This window comes from Artemia sp. Qi Xiang Cuo, chromosome 21 (genome assembly GCF_049724085.1).
Source record: "Artemia sp. Qi Xiang Cuo chromosome 21, ASM4972408v1, whole genome shotgun sequence".
NCBI classification, from domain to species: Eukaryota; Metazoa; Arthropoda; class Branchiopoda; order Anostraca; family Artemiidae; genus Artemia; species Artemia sp. Qi Xiang Cuo.
The window spans coordinates 4,022,731-4,048,625 of record NC_142814.1 but is presented as its reverse complement, the minus strand read 5'-3'; the positions used below and the strand labels follow the sequence as shown (position 1 = coordinate 4,048,625).

At 35.2% G+C, this 25,895-nt stretch overlaps 1 protein-coding gene across 1 annotated transcript in view; it reads right to left on the bottom strand.

The window, feature by feature from the left end:
* Positions 1-25,895, bottom strand: part of LOC148939167 (lachesin-like) — a 336,515-nt gene that overhangs the window by 294,649 nt on the left and 15,971 nt on the right. Inside the window, exon 2 of the mRNA XM_089106648.1 lies at positions 23,913-24,004. Coding sequence (XP_088962774.1) covers positions 23,913-23,988 — 76 coding nt within the window. The 5' untranslated portion in view covers positions 23,989-24,004. The remainder of the gene's footprint in view (positions 1-23,912; positions 24,005-25,895) is intronic.

Genomic DNA, 25,895 nt, shown 5'->3' with positions numbered 1-25,895 from the left:
CACACGTTTTCCCTTAAATATCACAATTTCTTCCAAATTATTGCGATAGATAGATAAGATTTTATTCATTATAAATACACATACAATAAAACACTGTGCAAGTCCCCCCCAAAGGCTCTTTGGCCTATAACTAGGAGAGTATACACGGATCACAAACTCAGAGAACAATAGACAATTACTTACTGAGATAAAAAAAAAATTAAACACCAATAAAGTATAACATAATTCATTTCTCTGCATATTATTCATAATATGCTCCCCCTTGTATCCCTGGCCATGGAGCCTTTCGAGGGGGATTAGGAGTGTTGTGGTTGGATTATAAGTAGTAATGAACTTTATACTTTGCGGGCCCCTTCGTACCAAACAGGTTTTTCTAGTAGTCCTATTCTACAAGCCATTACATCTTTCAAAGAGATTTACGCAATACCAGTCCTATAGCTAATACTTCTACGACGCTGATTAAGCACAAGTTTTTCTGACGTACAGACAGGTTTTTTTTGTTTAGTATTTGAAAAAAAGGGGTAATTAGTGATTGGAAAATTTTTTAACGCTTGTACAATCGGAGATGTTTGATTAACCTTTGCAAAAAAAGGTAATGGGATTTGCGAATTGGAGGTAATAATTTATTTTAGTAAAGTAATTATTTATTTTAGTAAAGTAATAATTTATTTTAGAACCAGACTGGTTTCTGATGGGTATAATCTGGTACTACTTTACGTTCCTTCCTATGCTATTGTGGATCTTTACGCTGATTAAGGACAAGTTTTTTTCTGACACAATTTACAGACCTGATTTCTAGTTCATATATTTTTTGATAACTTGATAGGTGATTTGAATAAAAGGAATTCAAATATTTTGTCTATGAAATAGAAGCTAACTCAATTTGCGAAAAGGTACTCCATTTTCACTACTGTGATCTGATTGAATTGTCGCCGACAATAAGATTTAATCGCTGCTAAGCCTATTGTTATTGCGAAGGATTTCCCAATTTACAGCTTAGTGTTAACTGACAGAGTTCCAAATACAAACATTTTGAAAAGCTGACAAAAAAATCGGACATTATATTCAGAATTATTTGATTAACATTTAAAAAGGGGTAATGAGATATATGATGTGTATAATACACAAGTGATGTTTGATAAGTATTGTCAATTTAAAATAGGATCTAAGGTTCCATTCATCCCCCCCCCCCATTTCTGAGAGCCAGGAGGGGCAGGGTCAATTTTGGAGGCCTGAAGGAGTTGTTAACACAAGTATTTTTTTATAAATTTTAAAAATTCCAAACGACGAATCGGAAATGTATTTTTTTTTTACATGGCGTTCCTTCAAAAAGCGATGATTTCTGTTAAATAAATAATTCTTATATTTTTTCCGTTCAATTGAAAGCGAGGATTTCAGTTAAATAAATAATTGTTATACCTTTTAAAATGGCTTTACGGGGTTTGAGGGACTCTGTTGTTTTAAGCCGTGTGATTTTTTCTTTACATGATGTTCGTTAAAAAAGCGAGGATTTCTGTTAGATAAATAATTCTTATATTTTTTCCGTTCAATTGAAGGCGAGGATTTCTGTCAAATAAATAATTGTTTTACCTTTTAAAATGGCTTTACAGGGTTTGAGGGGCTCTGTTGTTATAAGCCGTTTTATTTTTTATTTACATGTTGTTCGTTCAAAAAGCGAGGATTTTTGTTATATAAATAATTCTTATATTTTTTACGTTCAATTGAAGGCGAGGATTTCTGTTAAATAAATAATTGTTTTAACTTTTAAAATGGCTTTACGGGTTTTGAGGGGCTCTGTTGTTTTAAGCCAGTGTGATTTTTTCTTTACATGGTGTTCGTTCAAAAAGCGAGGATTTCTGTTAAATAAATAATTCTTATATTTTTTCCGTTCAATTGAAAACGAGGATTTCTGTTAAATAAATAATTGTTATACCTTTTAAAATGGCTTTACGGGGTTTGAGGGACTCTGTCGTTTTAAGCCGTGTGATTTTTTCTTTACATAATGTTTGTTCAAAAAGCGAGGATTTTTGTTAGATAAATAATTCTTATATTTTTTCCGTTCAATTGAAGGCAAGGATTTCTGTTAAATAAATAATTGTTATACCTTTTAAAATGGCTTTACGGGGTTTGACGGGCTCTGTTGTTCTAAGCCGTTTGATTTTTTATTTACATTGTGTTAGTTCAAAAAGCGAGGATTTCTGTTAAATAAATAATTCTTATATTTTTTCCGTTCAGTTGAAAGCGAGGATTTCTGTTAGATAAATAATTCTTATATTTTTTCCGTTCAATTGAAGTCGAGGATTTCTGTTAAATAAATAATTGTTATACCTTTTAAAATGGCTTTACGGGGTTTGAGGGGCTCTGTTGTTCTAAGCCGTTTGATTTTTTCTTTACATGGTGTTCGTTCAAAAAGCGAGGATTTCTGTTAAATAAATAATTCTTATATTTTTTACGTTCAATTGAAAGCGAGGATTTCTGTTAGATAAATAATTCTTATATTTTTTCCGTTCAATTGAAGTCGAGGATTTCTGTTAAATAAATAATTGTTATACCTTATAAAATGGCTTTACGGGGTTTGAGGGGCTCTGTTGTTCTAAGCCGTTTGATTTTTTATTTACATGGTGTTCGTTCAAAAAGCGAGGATTTCTGTTAAATAAATAATTCTTATATTTTTTGTCCGTTCAATTGAAAGCGAGGATTTCTGTTAGATAAATAATTCTTATATTTTTTCCGTTCAATTGAAGGCGAGGATTTCTGTTAAATAAATAATTGTTATACCTTTTAAAATGGCTTTACGGGGTTTGAGGGGCTCTGTTGTTTTAAGCCAGTGTGATTTTTTCTTTACATGGTTTTCGTTCAAAAAGCGAGGATTTCTGTTAAATAAATAATTGTTATACCTTTTAAAATGGCTTTACGGGGTTTGAGGGACTCTGTTGTTTTAAGCCGTGTGATTTTTTCTTTACATGGTGTTCGTTCAAAAAGCGAGGATTTCTGTTAAATAAATAATTGTAATACCTTTTAAAATGGCTTTACGGGGATTGAAGGACTCTGTTGTTTTAAGCCAGTGTGATTTTTCTTTACATGGTGTTCGTTCAAAAAAGCGAGAATTTCTGTTAAATAAATAATTCTTATATTTTTTCCGTTCAATTGAAAGCGAGGATTTCTGTTAAATAAATAATTGTTATACCTTTTAAAATGGCTTAACGGGGTTTGAGTGACTCTGTTGTTTTAAGCCGTGTGATTTTTTCTTTACATGGTGTTCGTTCAAAAAGGGAGGATTTCTGTTAGATAAATAATTCTTATATTTTTTCCGTTCAATTGAAGGCGAGGATTTCTGTTAAATAAATAATTGTTATACCTTTTAAAATGACTTTACGGGGTTTGAGGGGCTCTGTTGTTTTAAGCCGTTTGATTTTTTCTTTACATGGTGTTCGTTCAAAAAGCGAGGATATTCCGTGTAATTTTTTTGGGAAGTTTAATGAATTTATTAGTTACCGAGAGTTCAATGACTCCTCCCCGCAATGACTTCCAGGGGTTTTATGACTCCTCCTCACAATGAATTCAGATGGTTTTAGGACTCATCCCCCTAGCCATAACTCCATTCAACCTTGAGCGAAGATATAAAAGTTTGATGAAGTATTTTTCTGCTTAACAACTACATTAATAACTTCCAAGATGATAGGACTGTATGACACAGAATTTATCAGTTTGAAAAAATCATCTTGTGGTGTTATATTTGAATGTGCATTTTTATTATTGTCTATGGAACTCGAAGAAATTGATTGTTATCATTGGATAGTGAACTATAACATGTTTGAGTATGATAAAAACTTGTGGAGTATTAAATTACGTCATATAAACAGACTGGGATTTTACGATAGAGTAATTACACCATTTAATAATGTTGGTCGGGAACTGAGAGATGTTCAGGAGGAATTCAGTGAAATTTGCAGCTTTTTCGGGGTCGAAGCGCTCTACGTAAAGGGCAATGTACCTACAGATAAAGTTTTAATTCAAAAGTGTGACCCTAGGATTCCACTTTTCAATCTAGAAGAGTTTAAGTGTCCTAAATTTGAAGGGCGTTATCACCGTCCTGAAGACGAGGTTAGGTTCTTCGCACAGTGGATACCTAAGAACATACCCGATCGTGATAAATCCATAAGACATGGTAAAAACTATTCTATATCATTGGACCATTGTTTGTGGATGTTTAAGAGTGAATTCTAAGTACTATTTCTTATGTAAACATTTGTTGTTGTGTTTTTGTTTCTCAAAAAAATTATGTTAATACGTTTAAGCAATAAATATATTAATCTTAACCTGTCTTTATTATTTAGCATAGTTCTATTGTAAGCAAGTACAATTTCTTCCTTGAAATCAACTATTGGATACACAATACTGAAATTTCATTCAAGAAATTATGAAGGAATTGTAAATAGGTAACACACTCATTCTTGAGGTCACCTCTTAGACACACAGTACAGAAATTTCATTAAAGAAATAATGAAAAAATTGTAAGTAAGTAGCAAATTCTTTCTTGAATTCACCTGCTGGATAAACAAAAAAAGACATTTCGTTCAAGAAATTATGAGAAAATTCTAAGTAAGTAACAAACTCTTAATTGTTTTCATGACTTAGATATAGGATGTAGAAATTTAATTAAAGAAATTTTTAAAACATTTTTAAGTAGTTAAAAAAATATTCATTTATATACCCTCGTGTATTTACAATACATATACTTAATTCAATAAATTATCAGTCGTGTTATTACGTGTGATTTTTTTTTTTTTAAATTGTGTTAGTTAAAAAATCGAGGATTTCTGTTAAATAAATAATTCTTATATTTTTTCAGTTCTATTTACAAAGATGTTTTATGTTAAATAAATAATTGTTATACCTTTTAAAATAGCTTTACGGGTTTTGAAGGGCTCTGTCGTTTTATTCCGTGTGATTTTTTCTTTACATGGTGTTCGTTAAAAAAGCGAGGATAATAAATAATTGTTATACCTTTTAAAATAGCTTTACGGGGTTTGAGGGGCTCTGTCGTTTTATTCCGTGTGATTTTTTATTTACATGGTGTTCGTGGTTTACATGGTTTACACGTGCGCGCACGTAACCTCGTCTAAATTAACCATAAAAAAATGAAATAAAGCTATGTCGACTTTGCATGTCTCTCCTGATTGGTCCCTAAAAAACCAGTCTGGTTGAAAACGTGGAGTTTTCGTACTGCTAACTTTTAGCAATGTGTAGGAACCAGTGGGGAATCCCCGCAGGTTTGGAAAGATGCCAAGTTTTCGTACTGCTCACTTTTTGCAATGTGTAGGAGCCAGTAGGGGATCCCCGCTCGTTTTTGGAAAGGGGCCAAGGAAAGGCAAGCAAATACCATGTAGTTTCAAAACGTGTTTATTACTTACTTACAAGTATTTTTATAATTTCTTGAATGAATTGTACTCTATGCTTGTCCCTGAGACACGATGTGGCTTTCCCACTATTGCTCTATGGGCGGTTTTCGACACTGCTTAATTTATTGCATGTATTAAATCAGTATTTTTTACACAGTGGAACGATAAACACATAACTAATATCTCTAAAAAGTGAAGATGAAGCATTTTAATAAAGGGTGTTCACATGATAGTGTTATTGTAGCATTGAATGCTGACATGGAGAAGTATTTAAACTATGAAATAAGTACAAGTGGTAGTATTATCGGAATCGTATGCGTGCTTTGTCATGACAGTAAGGATTTGAATTTCTTTGGAGTACCAAAAAAAATTCCACTCTTATGATGGTAGATATGCAATATTGAGATCTCCGGAGATGTTTACAGTCAAAGAGAATGCCAACATAAAAATAATAGTTGATAAAGAGGGATATCTTCTTGCTAGTGCTTGTGGTAACATGTTACCCAGTGTTAAACCATATCGTCAGCTTTCGGGTATTAGCATTCAAACGAAAGCAAAGACGAAAAGAAAGGCCTACTCTTCTACTAATATCATAAACCATATCCTGTCTACGTGCCGGAACCGTTACCTTTGTAAAAATAGTGTGATAATAGACAGTGAAATTGCTAGAAAAATAAAAAGGGCATTGGCGGAAAATATCACTAAGGAATATAAAGATAAATCGATGAAAAACAAAGTACCAGCAAACGTTACTGCCACTGATCAAACAGTCAATGAATCAAATAATACCAAAGACGAAAAGTATATTGACCCTGTCGATGACACACCTATAAAAATTGTGTATGAGTCAAAATGGAATAATGATTATTCTACTGATTACGAACTAAGAGAAGACAATAGCTATACTATCAAGAGAGTTCATGGGGAAGCATTTTATGGAACAGATTCAAAATGTCCAAAGTTGTTCAATTCTACATGACATTATTTCATTAAAAATATATTATACCTTACATTGTTATGTGTTCATTATTTTTAGAGTAAGCTAGCATATCGAACGTTTAGAATGTCTTAAAACATCGGAGATGTAAGAAAAGGATTTACATACATCATATATTGGATAGATAGGTTAACATAGAGAAAATTTAGGTATAAAAATGAATAAATTCTCTATCGACATCTATTGACAGATATTTGGGATAGCATTGACAAAATCAAAGTATAACAATTATCTATTTAACAGAAATCCTCGCTTTCAATCGAACGGAAAAAAAAATATACTAATTATTTATTTAACAGAAATCCTCGCTTTTTGAACGAACACCATGTAAGTAAAATATCACACGGAATAAAACGACAGAGTCCCTCAAACCCCGTAAGGCTATTTTAAAATGTATAACAATTATTTATTATCCTCGCTTTTTGAACGAACACCATGTAAAGAAAAAATCACACGGAATAAAACGATAGAGCCCTTCAAAACCCGTAAAGCTATTTTAAAAGGAATAACAATTATTTATTTAACACAAATCCTCTTTTTCAATTTAACGTAAAAAATATAAGAATTATTTATTTAACAGAAAGACTCGCTTTTTGAACGAACACCATTTAAAAGAAAAAAACACCCGGAATAACACGACTGATAATTTCTTGAATTAAGTATCTCTACTGTATATCCAAGAGGGGAAATCAATAAAGAGTTTCTTACCTACTTACAAATATTTTCAAAATTTCTTGAATTAAATTTCTACATCCTATATCTAAGTCATGAAAACAATTAAGAGTTTGTTACTTACTTAGAATTTTCTCATAATTTCTTGAACGAAATGTCTTTTTTTGTTTATCCAGCAGGTGAATTCAAGAAAGAATTTGCTACTTACTTACAATTTTTTCATAATTTCTTTAATGAAATTTCTGTACTGTGTGTCTAAGAGGTGACCTCAAGAATGAGTGCGTTACCTATTTACAATTCCTTCATAATTTCTTGAATGAAATTTCAGTATTGTGTATCCAATAGTTGATTTCAAGAAAGAAATTGTACTTGCTTAAAATAGAACTATTCTAAAGAATAAAGACGGGTTAAGCTTAATATATTTATTGCTTAAACGTATTAACAGATTTTTTTTAAAAAAAAAAACAAAACAACAAATGTTTACATAAAAAATAGTACTTAGAGTTCACTCTTAAACATCCACAAACGATGGTCCCATGATATAGAATAGTTTTTACCATGTCTTATGGATTTATCACGATCGGATATGTTCTTATGTATCCACTGTGCGAAGAACCTAACCCCATCTTCAGGACGGTGATAACACCCTTCAAATTTAGGACACTCAAACTCTTCTAGATTGAGAAGTGGAATCCTAGGGTCACACTTTTGAATTAAAACTTTATCTGTAGGTACATTGCCCCTTACGTAGAGCGCTTCAACCCCGAAAAAGCTGCAAATTTCACTGACTTCCTCCTGAACATCTCTCAGTTCCCGACCAGCATTATTAAATGGTGTAATTACTCTATCGTAAAATCCCAGTCTGTTTATATGACGTAATATAGTACTCCACAAGCATTTATCATACTCAAACATGTTATAGTTCACTATCCAATGATAACAATCAATTTCTTCGAGTTTCATAGACAATAATAAAAATGCACATTCAAATATAACACCACAAGATGATTTTTTCAAACTGATAAATTCTGTGTCATACAGTCCTATCATCTTGGAAGTTATTAATGTAGTTGTTAAGCAGAAAAATACTTCATCAAACTTTTATATCTTCGCTCAAGGTTGAATGGAGTTATGGCTAGGGGGATGAGTCCTAAAATCATCTGAATTCATTGTGAGGAGGAGTCATAAAACCCCTGGAAGTCATTGCGGGGAGGAGTCATTGAACTCTCGGTAACTAATAAATTCATTAAACTTCCCAAAAAAATCACACGGAATATCCTCGCTTTTTGAACGAACACCATGTAAAGAAAAATCAAACGGCTTAAAACAACAGAGCCCCCTCAAACCCCGTAAAGTCATTTTAAAAGGTATAACAATTATTTATTTAACAGAAATCCTCGCATTCACTTGAACGGAAAAAATATAAGAATTATTTATCTAACAGAAATTCTCGCTTTTTGAACGAACACCATGTAAAGAAAAAATCACACGGCTTAAAACAACAGAGTCCCTCAAACCCCGTAAAGCCATTTTAAAAGGTATAACAATTATTTATTTAACAGAAATACTCGCTTTCAATTGAACGGAAAAAATATAAGAATTATTTATTTTACAGAAATTCTCACTTTTTTGAACGAACACCATGTAAAGAAAAAATCACACTGGCTTAAAACAACAGAGTCCTTCAAACCCCGTAAAGCCATTTTAAAAGGTATTACAATTATTTATTTAACAGAAATCCTCGCTTTTTGAACTAACACCATGTAAAGAAAAAATCACACGGCTTAAAACAACAGAGTCCCTCAAACCCCGTAAAGCCATTTTAAAAGGTATAACAATTATTTATTTAACAGAAATCCTAGCTTTTTGAACGAACACCATGTAAATAAAAAATCACAATGGCTTAAAACAACAGAGCTCCTCAAACCCCGTAAAGCCATTTTAAAAGGTATAACAATTATTTATTTAACAGAAATCCTTGCCTTCAATTGAACTGAAAAAATATAAGAATTATTTATCTAACAGAAATCCTCGCTTTCAATTGAACGGAAAAAATATAAGAATTATTTATTTAACAGAAATCCCCGCTTTTTGAAAGAACACCATGTAAAGAAAAAATCAAACGGCTTAGAACAACAGAGCCCCTCAAACCCCGTAAAGCCATTTTAAAAGGTATAACAATTATTTATTTCACAGAAATCCTCGCCTTCAATTGAACGGAAAAAATATAAGAATTATTTATCTAACAAAAATCCTCGCTTTCAATTTAACGTAAAAAATATAAGAATTATTTATTTAACATAAATCCTCGATTTTTGAACTAACACCATTTAATTAAAAAATCAAACGGCTTAGAACAACAGAGCCCCTCAAACCCCGTAAAGCCATTTTAAAAGGTATAACAATTATTTATTTAACAGAAATCCTCGCCTTCAATTGAACGGAAAAAATATAAGAATTATTTATCTAACAGAAATCCTCGCTTTCAATTGAACGGAAAAAATATAAGAATTATTTATTTAACAGAAATCCTCGCTTTTTGAACGAACACCATGTAAAGAAAAAATCAATCGGCTTAGAACAACAGAGCCACTCAAACCCCGTAAAGCCATTTTAAACGGTATAACAATTATTTATTTAACAGAAATCCTTGCCTTCAATTGAACGGAAAAAATATAAGAATTATTTATCTAACAACAATTCTCGCTTTTTGAACGAACATCATGTAAAGAAGAAATCACACGGCTTAAAACGACAGAGTCCCTCAAACCCCGTAAAGCCATTTTAAAAGGTATAACAATTATTTATTTAACAGAAATCCTCGTTTTCAATTGAACGGAACAAATATAAGAATTATCTATTTAACATAAATCCTCGCTTTTTGAACAAACACCATGTAAAGAAAAAATCACAAGGGCTTAAAACAACAGAGCTCCTCAAACCCCGCAAAGCCATTTTAAAAGGTAAAACAATTATTTATTTAACAGAAATCCTCGCCTTCAATTGAACGGAAAAAATATAAGAATTATTTATCTAACAAAAATCCTCGCTTTTTGAACTAACACAGTTTAAATAAAAAATCAAACGCCTTAGAACAACAGAGACCCTCAAACCCCGTAAAGCCATTTTAAAAGGTATAACAATTATTTATTTAACAGAAATCCTCGCCTTCAATTGAACGGAAAAAATATAAGAATTATTTATCTAACAAAAATCCTCGCTTTTTGAACGAACATCATGTAAAGAAAAAATCACACGGCTTAAAACAACAGAGTCCCTCAAACCCCGTAAAGCCATTTTAAAAGGTATAACAATTATTTATTTAACTGAAATCCTCGCTTTCAATTGAACGGAAAAAATATAAGAATTTTTTATTTAACAGAAATCCTCGCTTTTTGAAGGAACGCCATGTAAAGAAAAAATACATTTCCGATTCGTCGTTAGGCATTTTTCAAATTTATAACAAATTACCTGAGTTAACAATTCCTTCGAGCCTCCAAAATTGACCCCTCCCCTCCTTGCTCCCGGAAATGGGGGGGGGATGAATGGAACCTTAGATCCTATTTTAAATTGACAATACTTATCTAACATCACTTGTGTATTATACACATCATATATCTCATTACCCCTTTTTAAATGTTAATCAAATAATTCTGATTATAATGTCCAATTTTTTGTCAGCTTTTCAAAATGTTTGTATTTGGAACTCTGTCAGTTAACACTAAGCTGTAAATTGGGAAATCCTTTCGCAATAACAATAGGCTTAGCAGCGATTACATCTCATTGTCGGCGACAATTCAATCAGATCACAGTAGTGAAAATGGAGTACTTTTTCGCAAATTGAGTTAGCTTCTATTTCATAGACAAATTATTTGAATTCCTTTTATTCAAATCACCTATCAAGTTATCAAAAAATATATGAACTAGAAATCAGGTCTGTAAACTGTGTCAGAAAAAAACTTGTCCTTAATCAACGTAAAGATCCACAATAGCATAGGAAGGAACGTAAAGTAGTACCAGAGTATACCCATCAGAAACCAGTCTGGTTCTAAAATAAATTATTACTTTACTAAAATAAATTATTACTTTACTAAAATAAATAATTACTTTACTAAAATAAATTATTACCTCCAATTCGCAAATCCCATTACCTTTTTTTTTGCAAAGGTTAATCAAACATCTCCGATTGTAAAAGCATTAAAAAATTTTCCAATCACTAATTACCCCTTTTTTGCAAATGCTAAACAAAAAAACCCTGTCTGTACGTCAGAAAAAACTTGTCCTTAATCAGCGTCGTAGAAATTTTTACCCATAGGACTGGTATTGCGTAAATCTCTTTGAAAGATGTAATGGCTTGTAGAATAGGATACCTAGAAAAACCTGTTTGGTACGGAGGGGCCCGCAAAGTATAAGGTTCATTACTACTATTATATGTATTGATTGGATTATTCAATGTAGGTCTATTTAATGTTTTTCTATTGATTTAGTGTTTGATTTAAACGGTATGTATTCCCCCTCTATTACAGGCCTAGGAGCCTTTGGGGGATTAGCACAATGTATTTTCTTGTAGGATTAATTGATTATGAATAAATCTTATCTTATCTATCTAAATCGAAAAGGGGATCTTCATACCCTTTTACAATCCACTGGTCACAATCAGTATATATATATATATATATATATATATATATATATATATATATATATATATATATATATATATATATATATATATATATATATATATATATATATATATATATATATATATATATATATATATATATATATATATATATATATTCTGTCTTTTATAAAAGACAGAACGTTTAATATGTATTTTGTTTTCAATAAGGGACAAATGACAATCTGGTATTTAGGCACCATACGGGGCATTAGCCCTACTCCAGTTTATGGCAGTTTTTGTTCGTTTTAAGTTGGATTTGGTTATTTATTTGAATTTTTCTGTGTTTTCAATTTCATTTGCTTACTGATAGCGATAGCTCTTTTTACGCTTAAGTTACTATTTAACTTCATTTCTGCTCGTCTAAGGTTTAATGTAGCTCTTTACTTTATGTGAAAAACTTCTTTTGTTGGAAAGTTAAAAAAAAATCCGTGTTTGATTAATATGTTTTTGTATTGGCTAAAAAGAATCCTGGAAATTTTTTTTCGATTTTTTTCCTCCTTAAGCAACGCAGTCACAGTCACAAGTAGTCGCAGTCACAAACAGCCACTGTTGAAAGTAGTCACAGTCACAAGTAATCTTAGTCGCAAGTAGTTACAGACATGGTCGCAGATAGATTCAATTGCAGGTGCAAGCAGTCGCAGAAGTGGTAGTATGCATAGTGTCTTTTGGTTATTTCAAAATCTCCCTCAACTTGCTCTGAAAGTTTCAACTTAATACCCCAAGGTGTTTCTGAAATATTGTTGTAATGGCCTTTTGAAAACTTGCATGCATATAGGGTGTTTTGATTTAGTTTACCATCCCTCTCAGTATTCCCTGATAGTTTCATCTTAATACGTTTAACTTTTTTGGATACCGAGGATCATACACGCCTTTATTTCCCAATAACAAAACCTATTCGCGCATGTATAGCTTGTATAGCTTACAGCCCTTACCCTAAAGGCTGTGGGGGCTCACATCATATCCGGAAGCATAGTTATTGAGCCTTGCAACTTTTTTGAACTAGATGGCTAATTTTGATCGGATGTATTTTAAGGTAGGACTGCTGAAAAGGCCGTGGAAGGGAGGCTATTTGTCCTCCAATCACTTTTAACTGCTAAAAAGAGCATTCAAACTTTTAATTTCTAATCGAATGAGCCCCCTTTAAAGTTCCCGAAATAGATTCTTCCATACGAACTGGGCTAGGGAACAAAAATAGTACATTGAAGCCTTATCGCTCTTTACTTAAGCAGGGCTATTGCACAGCCTATGATAAGCTGTTGCGCGTGTTTCTGGTCGCTAAATAAAAGCTGGTTCCTCAGTACTCAAGAAGAGCTCTTTAGATCTAATGGCAGGGCAGTAATTTATTTAGCTACTGCTGCTACCATAAAGGGCTATGCCAGGAAAATAAAGATCAATATAGAGGAAAACAGAGGCCAAATATCTGCTGATAAATTGCCTTCATATGTAAATTTATGTGTAAATTTCTTCAGTGTAAATTTATGAGAATTAAACTTTTTTTGCTAAAAAAAATATATATGCCTTACTGATGGTTAACCGACCAAAAACGCTGACAAATTTAACTAATTCGCTTTCCTTATTTGTTTTTTACGGTTCAATGTGGCAACACTGACAAAACTATGATTCTGCACTAAAAAATTCATTATTTTGAAATAACAAAATTGGCAAACGAAATCGTGATTTCCAGATATTACTAGACCTCAGGTGGGTCAAAGGACAAAACAATATTTGTTCGTGGTATTTAGCCACCAGTGTTATACAGCTAAGCTACAACGCCACTGGCGTGGTAATATACGGGTGTCACCACTGATTGGAGGGGAAAGCCGCGGCCCCAAATCATAATGTGATGCCCGCGTCTACCACACCAGTTCAGCAAATATCGGGCTTGGTACTATCCTATTTACAGTATACCCTGTCCCAGGGTATGGTAACGCAATCGAGTGGTCAAATGGCCACTTTCTAAAGCCAAATGTACCCACCCTTGGAATACCACTAGAAATCTCTAACTCTCTCCTTGGAGGTAACAAACCCCCCTGTCAATATAATAATGACAGTATCTCGTAACTCCATTCCTATCCTGCCTGGGTTCCGGGAAAATTAGTAGACAGTTTGTAGAAAATATCTTACTTGTATTCTTCCAAACGGTCACAATAAACACATCTATAAATTCCCATTACAGACTCCCTATACGGGGTCTCAAAGTAGACTAATTCAAAAATAATAATCTTTACAGCACTGTTCATAGGGGGTGGACCTTCGCTTGGCCCAGCCAATCCTCTCAATCCCCATTCAAACCCATTCTTCTTTCTTAGCTTTATCTTTCAATGACTCCAAACCAGGAAGTACAAAATTGAATTTAGTTCAAAGCTTACATATTGCAAAACCACTATAGCTTAGCAACGAGACTTTTAAATTGTCCTTGAAAATTATACTATACGCAAATCTAAGCAAATGTAATTACGGAACAAAACCAGGTCATTTATCTGAAAAGAAAAGAAACAGGGGTTGAACCCCAACACCTCCCCCCGTAAGGTACATGACCGCCCACGCGCTACCTTGGTCCACCCTTACAAACATAAACACATAACTTCAACTTTACAAAATCCATTTGCCTTCTCTCTTCCACCAGCGTCGGTGCTACTACTTCCACCGCTTGGTTCTGGATCAGTCTTCATCAACACGTCTCTACTGTAGGACCACCATGGTCTAAATCGTATGGCATCTGCATTAGGTTTTGAAAGTTGAGGTCCCCAAGATTCATAGACAATAATTGTGCGCAGCACAATCAAAAACAAAAAATTTTCTCGCTCTCACGAATTTACATTTGAGAGGAGCAGAGAATCAGTTTCTGGCACATATGATGATGCCAGCCATCATGAAAAATTGGTTGGATTAGCCTCCTAATGTTGGCATGTAGAAAAACTCCACGTCTCAACAATAGAGTAAAGGGCACTTGGACATATTTCGAGATATTACAAACCCAAACCCATCCTGGCTCCTGAACACCGCGAGTACAAATAGACTACCATAAAATTTTTATTGAGACATGGATCGTCTTTTTTCTGGGTTCTATCCCCCGGGATAATTAACTGAAGAATATGCGTTGATGCTAATTGAAGATGAAAGTTAGATACTGAATATAGTTTTTTGGAAATAATTGTCGATTCCCATGAAGAATAACAGCTATGAATAGGGTTACTGGACAAAAGTGTGGGTGAAGTATGAAGTGACTGGGAGAGAGTATACCCCAAGGACTCCAGATCAGAGAGGCAAAATATCGGTAATGGGGTCACAACTTGTCCGCCAGTTGTGCATTGAGGAAAAGGGCTATCTTTCACGACTTCCCGCAGGGGATCTTCCCCAAGAGATTCCTCCCCCTCATAAAGGATCGACATATCTTTTGAGTTGATAATACCAATCTCAGATTCCTTTCCGAATTTTTCCAATCCGAATCGACATTCAATATCTCCCAACTTTCCCCCAACCCGTTGTAGGTCATTCATCACTATTTTGAAATCATCTTGTTTTATTCCTCATGGTCCTTTGACCTCTTTTCCTTCCTTATGATCTATTTTTTCAAGGCACAGCCCATCCAAAATTTTATTTTTCTCCCTATTATTTAGGTTTTGAAGGCACAGTCCATTCAACATTTTTTTTTTCTTTTCTATTTACATATTTCTTTATCCCAATCACGACATGCCGTCAGCATTCCCGTTATCTGTCCCTGGTCTTGATTTTATTTCGAAATCGTATATTTGTAAGAACAGGGCCCATCGTGCCAATCTTCTGTTATCTGGCTTCATTATATTTAGCCATTTTAATGGGTTGTGATCCGTCACTATTGTAAATTTTCGTCCATATACATAATAGTCGAATTTTTTGACTGCGTATATTATCGCAAGACATTCATTTTCAATCGTGCTATAATTTAATTTTGCTTTTGATTATTTTCTGGATATAAATATGATTGGATGTTCCCCATCTTCAAAATTTTGAGATAAAACTGCCCCTACTCCGTAATCTGAACTGTCAGTTTGTAGCATAAATGGTAAGGAAAAATCTGGATTTCTCAGTATCCTTTCGCTACAAAGAGCATCTTTCAGTGTATCAAATACATTTTGTTCAATTTCTGACCATTTACCGGGGTCTACGGCCCCCTTCCTTGTTATTTCCGTCAAAGGTGTAGCAATCGTTGCAAAATTTGGTATGAATTTCGGTAATATCCTGCCAACCCCAAAAATGGCCAAGCTTTTTTCTTTGTATTCGGGACTGCTGCGCTTTTAATTTTTTTCAGTTTTTTCCCTTAATGGGGCTGTGATACCGTTTCCTATTTTGTGTCCCATGTATTCTGTCTTTGACTGTACCAATTTACATTTTTCTACATTCAGAGTTAATCCTGCTCTCCTCAGTCTGGTCAATACTTGTTCCATATGAGTTATACGTTCATTGGACGAGTTTGAAAATACTATAATGTCATCCAAGTAGGCTTTTGTGTATGGTAAGGATTTTAAGATACAATCTACTAGTCTTTGGAATGTTGCTGGTGCCCCTTTTAGTCCAAAAGGCATATACCTAAACTGGTATAACCCAAAAGGCGTAATAAAATCTGTTTTTGCTGAATGTTCTGGGTGTATCTTTACTTACCAATATCCTCTTCTTAAGTCTAAAATTGATATAAATTTTGCGGAGCCAACTGACTCTAGAATTTCATCCATTCTTGGTATTTGATACGTGTCCGACACGGAAATATTATTCATTTTTTTACCATCTACGTTAAACGAAATAGAGTCATACTTCTTTGAGACTAATCAGACTGGCGCCGCTTGTTTTCAAGTGAATGGCTGTATAACCTTTAAATCGAGCAGTTAGTCTCTTTCTTTTTTCACTTCCTTCCTTTTAGATTCTGGTGTTAGGTACGGGCAATGATTTATTGGTTTGTTGGCTTTTTCTGGTATTTTATGTACCACATTCTCTGTTTTTCTGATTCGGTCTGTTAATACGTCTGCAAATTCCGTGAATAAATTTTTTAATTGGTATTTCTGAGCTCGGCTCAGATGTGTTTCTGATGAAACTCTTTAAATGGCTTTTATATGTGTTTCCACCGGGTCTATTGTGCCCAAAGGGGCACTTTCCTCGTCATTTTCTGAGGTCGAAATCATGAGTCAGTACTTCTGCGGGTCTTTGTGGTTTCCCCTTTCATTCTCCCTGTTAAATTTCCTCAATAAATTCACACGATAAACTTCTTCCTTTTTCCTTGCTCCATCTAATTCTATCATATAATTTACGTCATTCATTTTCTTTTTCACCTGAAATGGTCCTTTCCATCTTACTTTCAATTTATTATTTCCGTCCGGTAGCAATATGAGGACTTCATCCCCTTCCGCGAATTTGTGTATTCGGGCGGATTTATCATACCATATTTTTGTTTTTTCTGCGTATTCCCACTGTGCTTGCTTAGCAATTTCATGGTATTTATGCAGTTAGTTTTTCTCGCAGTGATAGCAAGTGGTTTATTACTGTTTTTTTCATTTTTCTCGTCATTCTCCCATGATTCCTTTAAAATGTCTAATACCCCCCTCAGGTTTGTCCCATATAGTAATTAAAATGACAAGAACCCTGTAGCTTGGTGTAGAGTTTCTCTGTATGCAAAAAGAACATAAGGAAGCATTTTGTCCCATTGATTTACATCATATCTTACAAAACGTCTCAACAGACTAATTAGGGTTCCGTTAAATCTTTCAGTCACTCCATTTGTCTGAGGATGGAATGGAGTAGTTAATACTTGTTTAATGCCGAGAATTTCGCATAATTTTTGGGATGCATGTCGATATAAAATTGGTTCCATTATCTGTTAAAATTTCCTTCAGGTTTCCGTGACGTGAGACATATTTGGCTAATTCTTTTGCGATTTTTGGTGATTTTACTGTTCGCATTGGGATAGCTTCTGGGTATCTCGTAGCCAGATCATTAATAACTAGAATGAATCTGTTTCCCGCGCTATATTTCGGAAGTAGACCTACAATGTCCATTGAAATTCTCTCAAATAGTTTGCCGAAAACGGGCATTTTTTTCATTGGAACTTTTTCATTTGGTTTTTTGTATGCGACTAATTGACATTGTTTGCATCTTTTACAAAAGTTGATAATATCCCTTCTTAATCATTTCCAGAAAAAAGCTGCAAGACTATATCTCTTGTTCTTTGGGATCCCATGTGTCCCCCCGTTGGGCTTGAGTGAGCCAACTTCATTACCGCCTTTCTTAGTTCTTGTGGTACCAAAAGTTGTAATTTTCTAGGGTTTTCCCCAGTCTCCATTATTTTGTAAAGTAGATTCCCATTACTGGAAAACTGTTTAGATTGTGGGTTCTTTTGATTCGTTAGTGCTAGTTTTATTTTCTGCAATCTCTATCATTTGTTTGTAACTCTGCGAATTTTTCGGAGGTTACCCCGAGTAATTCTGTTAGTTTGTCTTTGGTTACCTCTGCTTCTCTTTCTACGGTCAATAATTGCTCTTGTTTATGGTTATATTCCATTGTGTCTGCCCTTTTTTGGCTTTTCGGTTTTCTTAGTTTTGCATTTTTTATGAACATCTCGTCGCTAAATTGAAATGGGCTTTGTATATTTTGATAATCATTTTCATTAGTGGGCGGCGCAGCCTCCCTTTTCTTTTTTTTTGGTTTCGTGTCAACGCATTTGCTTTTTTAACCATGGAGGTTGCTTTTAGTGCAAGCAAGTTTTCGATATTTCCGAAATCTCCCCCTAATAAAACGTCTACTGCAAGAGTAGGTACAACCCCTACTTTTAATTCCTTTTTAACCGTATTTCCCGCTTTATTGGCTATTTCTATTATGACCTGAGCTGTCGGACATTTATGTTCTGCTCCATAGTAGCTTAGCGCTGCCCCTTTATTTTTATAATTTATGTCGGTTTTCTTTATCAAGTCTTCCCGTACATAGGTTTAGTTGCTGCAGGAATCGATAGCTTTTCCTACCGATTTACCCTTTAGTTCGTCACATACTTTGTGTGATTCTGCAAATGCGCAAGTTTTCATATTCTCCGGGCTTTTAACCCATGCGGTTCTCTTATATATTTGAAACTTTTTCCCATTCTCTCGGGATCGATCGTTTCTTGGATTGTCCTGTTTTCTGTTTGCCCCATCATCCCTTGTTCTGTAGATATTGTCGTAATTATTTTTCACGCAGCGGCAGTCTGAGGCATAATGTCCGCGTTTATTACAGTTATAACAGGTACTATCATGCTGTTCCAGTTTTTGGTTGTATTTCCTAACGTCTTTATTTGGGCAATTGGGGCTATAGTGGCCACCCAAGTTACAATGGTAGCATGTTACTTCTCCTTGTGTTTGCCATATTTGGCTAGAATTATTTTTATTTTCTGTGTAGCGGTTTTCTTTCCTACCATTACCTCCTAGCCTTGTTCTTGGTGGGAACGTCTCCCTCCTAATTTCGATGTGCCTGTCTGCTAATTCGGACATTTCTTCAATTGTTTGTGTTTTTTTTCTTTTAAGTACATTCTCATATTTGGATGGGTATTTTCTAAGAATTGTTCTATTACTGTTTTATCTATCACTTCCGTCAATTTTTATTTTATCTCTTCCGGGTCGTCATACATTCTATAATTTTCTAGCTCTAGCCATTTTAAACACATATCTTTCAATTTGTATCTGAATTCTTTATATGTTTTGTTGTCTCGTTTTCTTTCGCTTCTAAATCTCGTTTGAAAGTGCTCGGGGGAGAGTTGGAACTTTTCAAAAATGGCTTGTTTTAGTCTTTCAAAATCTTTTGAGTAGTCCATTGGTAATGCTTTATATGCAAGTTGTGCTTTGTAGCTAAGGAGGGGCTTTATTCTTGTCACCCAATTTTCTCACGGCAATCCGCTTAATTCCGCCGTTTTTTTCAAAATTGTATCTGTATAAATGTACATCTTCATTTTCTTTCATTGGTTGAAGGCTTACTGCCTGCATTACCTCTATTGTAGACGATTTCTGAGGCTCTTGGGAATTTTTCCCTGCAATCATTTGCATTAGTTCTCTTCTATCCTCCGTATCTGCCTCTTCTTTTCGTTCTCTAGCTATTCTCTCTTTCTCTCTTCCTGTTCTATCTTTCTATCTTCCTTTTCTATCTTTCTCTCTTTCTTTTCTATCTTCCTCCTCTTTTCGTTCTCTGGCTAATCTGTCATTCTCCATGAGTCACTCTGTAGATAAGACTCCATTCTGTCATTCTCACCCCCTGAGTGATATAAGTTTCTATCTGATGGTGTTTTTCTTAGGGTATTTCCAGCGGGAGTCGCATATAATTGCGATGCGTCTGAATACGATTTTTGTTTTACCACGGTAGATCTTGTCTGAATTCTTCGTTTGTCCACCATTATTTCAAGGTTTACTTAACGTCTTCCGTCCAAATGAAAATCCTTTTATCAATGTCTCTTTTTATCATTTCGTGAAACATTTTTTCCTTTTAATTTGCCTATTCTACGTAGGCGGCGCAGCCTCCCTTGTCTTACAAGTTAATTATTCGTGTGATCTATTGATTCTTAAATTTTATTACTTATTATTATCCAACTAGGCACAGCCCAGATAAAAAAAATTCTCTTTGCGATTTTTTTTATATGTAACCTTAATAGGCTACTATGTAGGCTAACTCAACTTGTCTCTTCGAAAACGCGGAATTCTTTTACTATCAAGTTTACTGATAGGACCTTTTCTTGCTGCCACCAATGTTCGTGGTATTTAGCCACCAGTGTTATACCGGTAAGCTACGACGCCGCTGGCGTGGTAATATACGGGTGTCACCACTGATTGGAGGGGTAAGCCCCGGCCCCAAATTATAATGTGATGCCCGCGTCTACCACATCGGTTCTGCAAATATCGGGCTTGGTACTACCCTATTTACAGTATACCCTGTCCCTGGGTATGATAACGCGATCGAGTGGTCAACTGGCCACATTCTAAAGCCAAATGTACCCGCCCTTGGGTTACTCTCTAACTCTCTCCTTGGAGGTAACAAACCCCTCTGTCAATATAATAATAACGGTATCTCGTAACTCTATTTCTACCCTGCCTGGGTTCCGGGAAAACTAGTACATAGTTTGTAGAAAATACCTTACTTGTATTCTTCCAAACGGTGACAATAAACACATCTATAAAGTCCCATTTCAGACTCCCTATAAGGGGTCTCAACCTAGACTAATTCTAAAATAATAATCTTTACAGCACTGTTCATAAGGACGGAGCTTCGCTTGTCCAAGCCAATCATCTCAATCCCCATTCAAGCTCATTCTTCTTTCTTAGCTTTATCTTTCAATGACTCCAAACCAGGAGGTACAAAATAGAATTTAGTTCAAAGCTTAGTTATTGCAAAACCACTATAGCTTAGCAACGAGAATTTTAAATTGTCATTGAAAATTATACTATAGGCAAATCTCGCAAATGTAATTACGGAACAAAACCAGGTCATTTATCTGAAAAGAAAAGAAACAGGGGTGGAACCCCAACAATATTTTTTTCTGATATCCTTTGCACTGTAGGGTACTGAACAGGGGAGGGTCCAGGATTTTTTTTAGGGGGAGGGGAATAGGTTGATCCGATAAACTTGCATTAGGAGCAAGTTTAATCAACGCAAACTTGAGTTAATAAAGTAAATTACACTACTTTAGACTATGCTAGGGGAGGCACCCCCTCTCCCCCCTCTGGATCTGCCACTGATACTGAAATGTTTTACTTGATCTTCCTAACATACGTTGCCTCAATAAAAGTCTTATTTGATATTTGGTAGATTGTATATCCCATCTAATCTTTAACAAACGTTATTACAGAAAGCTATAACCCTTTCTCTAATTAGAAATAGAATATAATGAATGTCTAAGAAATCTTTCCTAAACGCCATTTATTTTGCCTCATTAATCTCTACCACCCATTAGAACAATCTCCAAGTTTTTAACCCTCCCGCTTTTTCCATTTTCGGATTCATTACACATCATTCATGTTTACAAAATGATATGATGTTTGCCGAAATATGTCGACAATTTGACAAGGAAGATGATATATCTCCGGCTGTGCTGCGATGACTATTTTTGGATTGAAGATTATTTGCCTACAAAAAAGGGTAGTTTTTGGGGAATAGCAGTTTTTATACGAGACAATCTAGATAGCTTTTATAATCAAGACAATAGAGTTGACTCGGTAAAGAGCGAATCACTCCTTGAATATGTATTTTAAATTAATTTCTACCTGCCTCGTCGTTCAGAAAAGACACTCGTAGAAAGTTTGGAGAGGGACCTATTTATAGCAATTCTTGAGTTCTACCGCCTATTTTAAGTAAAAACGTGGATCAAAACATATTTAGTCGTCTTTTTGTGCTTTTATAACTACGAGCCACCTTGCGACACAATATGACATTGAATGAAAAAATTAAGATAGCACTTATAATCAAAATTGTCGAAAAGTTAAAAAATATACGGTGCTTCCGTGTTATAGCGACCACACCAAAGAAGTGAAGTTACGTTATTCCTAATAAATATGAAGAAAATATAATACTTTAATAACAAAAAAGGAAAATACAACAGAAAATTATGGAAAGTAGGCTGCCCAGAACGCATTATATTAAGCACCTGACCTAACCTAACCTCCTCAATATATTAAATATTTAATTAATATATACCTGCATGGTACTTTATCTATCTCAGGCTAAGCTGATTATCTCCGAGTGGACACAAAAAACTAGTTTCATAACAGATCCCAAACAAATTGTGGTCGCTATAACACTTAAGTACTAAATATGCCTCTAGTATTCCTGTGATGGTGCAGTCTTGCACCCAAGGGTACATTACTAGTATTAGGATACATAGGGTACATAGTACTAGGGTACATATCTAGTATTCCTGTGATGGTCCAGTGTTGCACCCAAGGGTACATTACTAGTATTAGGGTGCATAGGGTACATATTACTGGGGTACATATCTAGTATTCCTGCGATGATACAGTCTTGCACCCAGGGGTACATTAATAGTATTAGGGTACATAGGGTACATAGTACTAGGGTACATATCTAGTATTCCTGTGATGGTGCAGTCTTGCACCCAAGGGTACATTACTAGTATTAGGGTACATAGGGTACATAGTACTAGGGTACATATCTAGTATTCCTGTGATGTTCCAGTTTTGCACCCAAGGGTACATTACTAGTATTAGGGTGCATAGGGTACATATTACTGGGGTACATATCTAGTATTCCTGCGATGATACAGTCTTGCACCCAAGGGTACATTAATAGTATTAGGGTACATAGGGTACATAGTACTAGGGTACATATCTAGTATTCCTGTGATGGTTCAGTCTTGCACCCAAGGGTACATTACTAGTATTGGGGTACATAGGGTACATAGTAATAGGGTACATATCTAGTATTCCTGTGATGGTGCAGTCATGCACCCAAGGGTACATTACTAGTATTAGGGTACATAGGGTACATAGTACTAGGGTACATATCTAGTATTCCTGTGATGGTACAGTCTTGCACCCAAGGGTACATTACTAGTATTAGGGTACATAGTACTAGGGTACATATCTAGTATTCCTGTGATGGTGCAGTCTTGCACCCAAGGGTACATTACTAGTACTGGGGTACATAGGGTACATAGTACTAGGGTACATATCTAGTATTCCTGTGATGGTGCAGTCATGCACCCAAGGGTACATTACTAGTATTAGGGTACATAGGGTACATAGTACTAGGGTACATATCTAGTATTCCTGTGATGGTACAGTCTTTCACCCAAGGGTACATTACTAGTATTAGGATACATAGTACTAAGGTACATATCTAGTATTCCTGGGATGGTGCAGTCTTGCACCCAAGGGTACATTGCTAGTATTGGGGTACAAAGGGTGCATAGTACTAGGGTACATATCTAGTATTCCTGTGATGGTGCAGTCTTGCACCCAAGGGTACATTACTACAAATTTGAAAATACAGGCATCATGCTTGAAGGAGTCTTATCTTGACTAACTCTACCTTTCTGCAGCGACTACATCTCCACCTGCTACAACTACTACTGCTGTTACTGCTGTAACCCTGACCTCTACTGTAAGGCACCCTACCTTGACTACTTCTACCGTGACACAAAGGACAATTAAAATCTTACCTCCTGATCTGCCAGCTCCTAAAGTCCATCCAAAATTCAAGAAAACAAGGAATGTAGCTTGCATAGTCGGGCCCATTTTTTAGATCACATACCTAAGAAAAATTCTTAGTTAGAAGTTTTGACGTTTGTGATATTAAACATGGTTTTAAAAAATTTTATACTCAATTATTATATCCGCTTAGAACATTATATACTTTTTACATTGTATACCGTTAGCATATGTAATACTTACTGTTATATCCTTTGATAATTACCAGGGGATACAGTTCGAGAGGGGAATATGCCCATCTCGGCCCCTCGATTTAAAAAAAACGTATTTGTTTTTATGTTAAAAGAAATCCTCGCCCCTCCTTTATATTTTCGCAAATTGGCGATTTGATAATTGAACAATGATTATTTAATACATTATTCCGCAATAGTCACCTCTTTAAGCTGCCACAAATAGGTCTGGTATACTGGATATAACATAGACCGAAAAAATATCATAGGCAGCGCGCTAGCGCTGCCTAAGTAGAAAACGTTGTGGGCACAGTGTGTTGTTTTTTTTTTGTTTTTTTTCATACCCAGGCACTTCGTATGGGAAGAGTTTTCGTAGAAGCTTCAACAAGGGCTCATTCAATTGGGTATTGGTGTGGCTAGTGCCATTTTTAATAGTCGAAAATGATTGGAGGTCAACTAGCCCCCCCCCCCCACGCCCGTCATTCCCCCAAACACATCCAACCAAAATTTTGAAAAAGCCATTTTGTTCAGCGTAGTTGATTTCCAGGTATAAAATATATTTTGAGGAGGACACTCCCCCACAACCCTCAGGGCAAGGGTTTTAAGTTTTACCCTGAGGGCATATAAGATCAATGTTGACGTACAGTTTATTATTTTTTTTCTTTAAAGTAGGACACTTCATATAGAAGGGGTCGTCGTAGAGACTTCAAAAGGGGCGCATTTGATTAGAAATCGAGAGTTCTAGTGGCCTTTTTAATAGTCGAAAGTGATTGGAGGGCACATAGCCCCCCCCCTCACGCCAATCATTCCCCCAAACAAATCCAATCGATTTTTTGAGATAGCCATTTTTTTCAGCGTAGTTGATTTCCAGATAGAAAATGTGTTTTTGAGGAGGACACTCCCCCACAACCCTCAGGGAAAGGGTTTTAAGTTATGCCCTGGGGGCATATAGGGTTTTTATGGAAGGCGTTGTCGTAAAAACTTCAAAACAGGCTCATTCGATTGGAACTACAAAGAGCTAGTACCCTTTTTAATAGTCGAAAGTGATTGGAGGGCAACTAGCCCCCCACGCCCATCATTCCCCCAAACACATCCAATCACAATTTTGAGATAGCCATTTTGTTCAGTTTAGTTGATTTTTCAGATAGAAAATGTGTTTTTGAGGAGGACACTCCCCACAACCCTCAGGGCAATGGTTTTAAGTTATGCCCTGGGGGCATATAAGGTTTTTATAGAAGGCGTCATTCTACAAACTTCAAAAAAGGCTCATTCGATTTGAAATTCAAAGCACTAGTGCCCTTTTTAATAGTCCAAAGGGATTGGAGGGCAACTAACCCCCCCCCCCCACGCCCATCTTTCCTCCAAACCCATCCAATCACAATTGTGAGATAGCCATTTTGTTTAACGTAGTTTATTTCCAGATAGATAATAAGTTTTTGAGGAGGAAACTCCCCCACAACACTCGAGGCAAGGGTTGTAAGTTATGCCCTGGGGGCACATAAGATTTTTATAGAAGGCGTTGTCGTAGAAACTTCAAAACAGGATCATTCGATTGGAAATTCAATGGACTAGAGCACTTTTTGATAGTCGAAAGTGATTGGAGGGCAACTAGCCCCCCCACCCCCCCATCGCCCATCATTTCCCCAAACACATCCAATAAAAATTTTGAGATAGCCATTTTGTTCAGCGTAGTTGATTTCAAAATAGAAAATGTGTTTTTGAGGAGGAAACTCCCCCACAACCCTCAGGGCAAGGGTTTTAAGT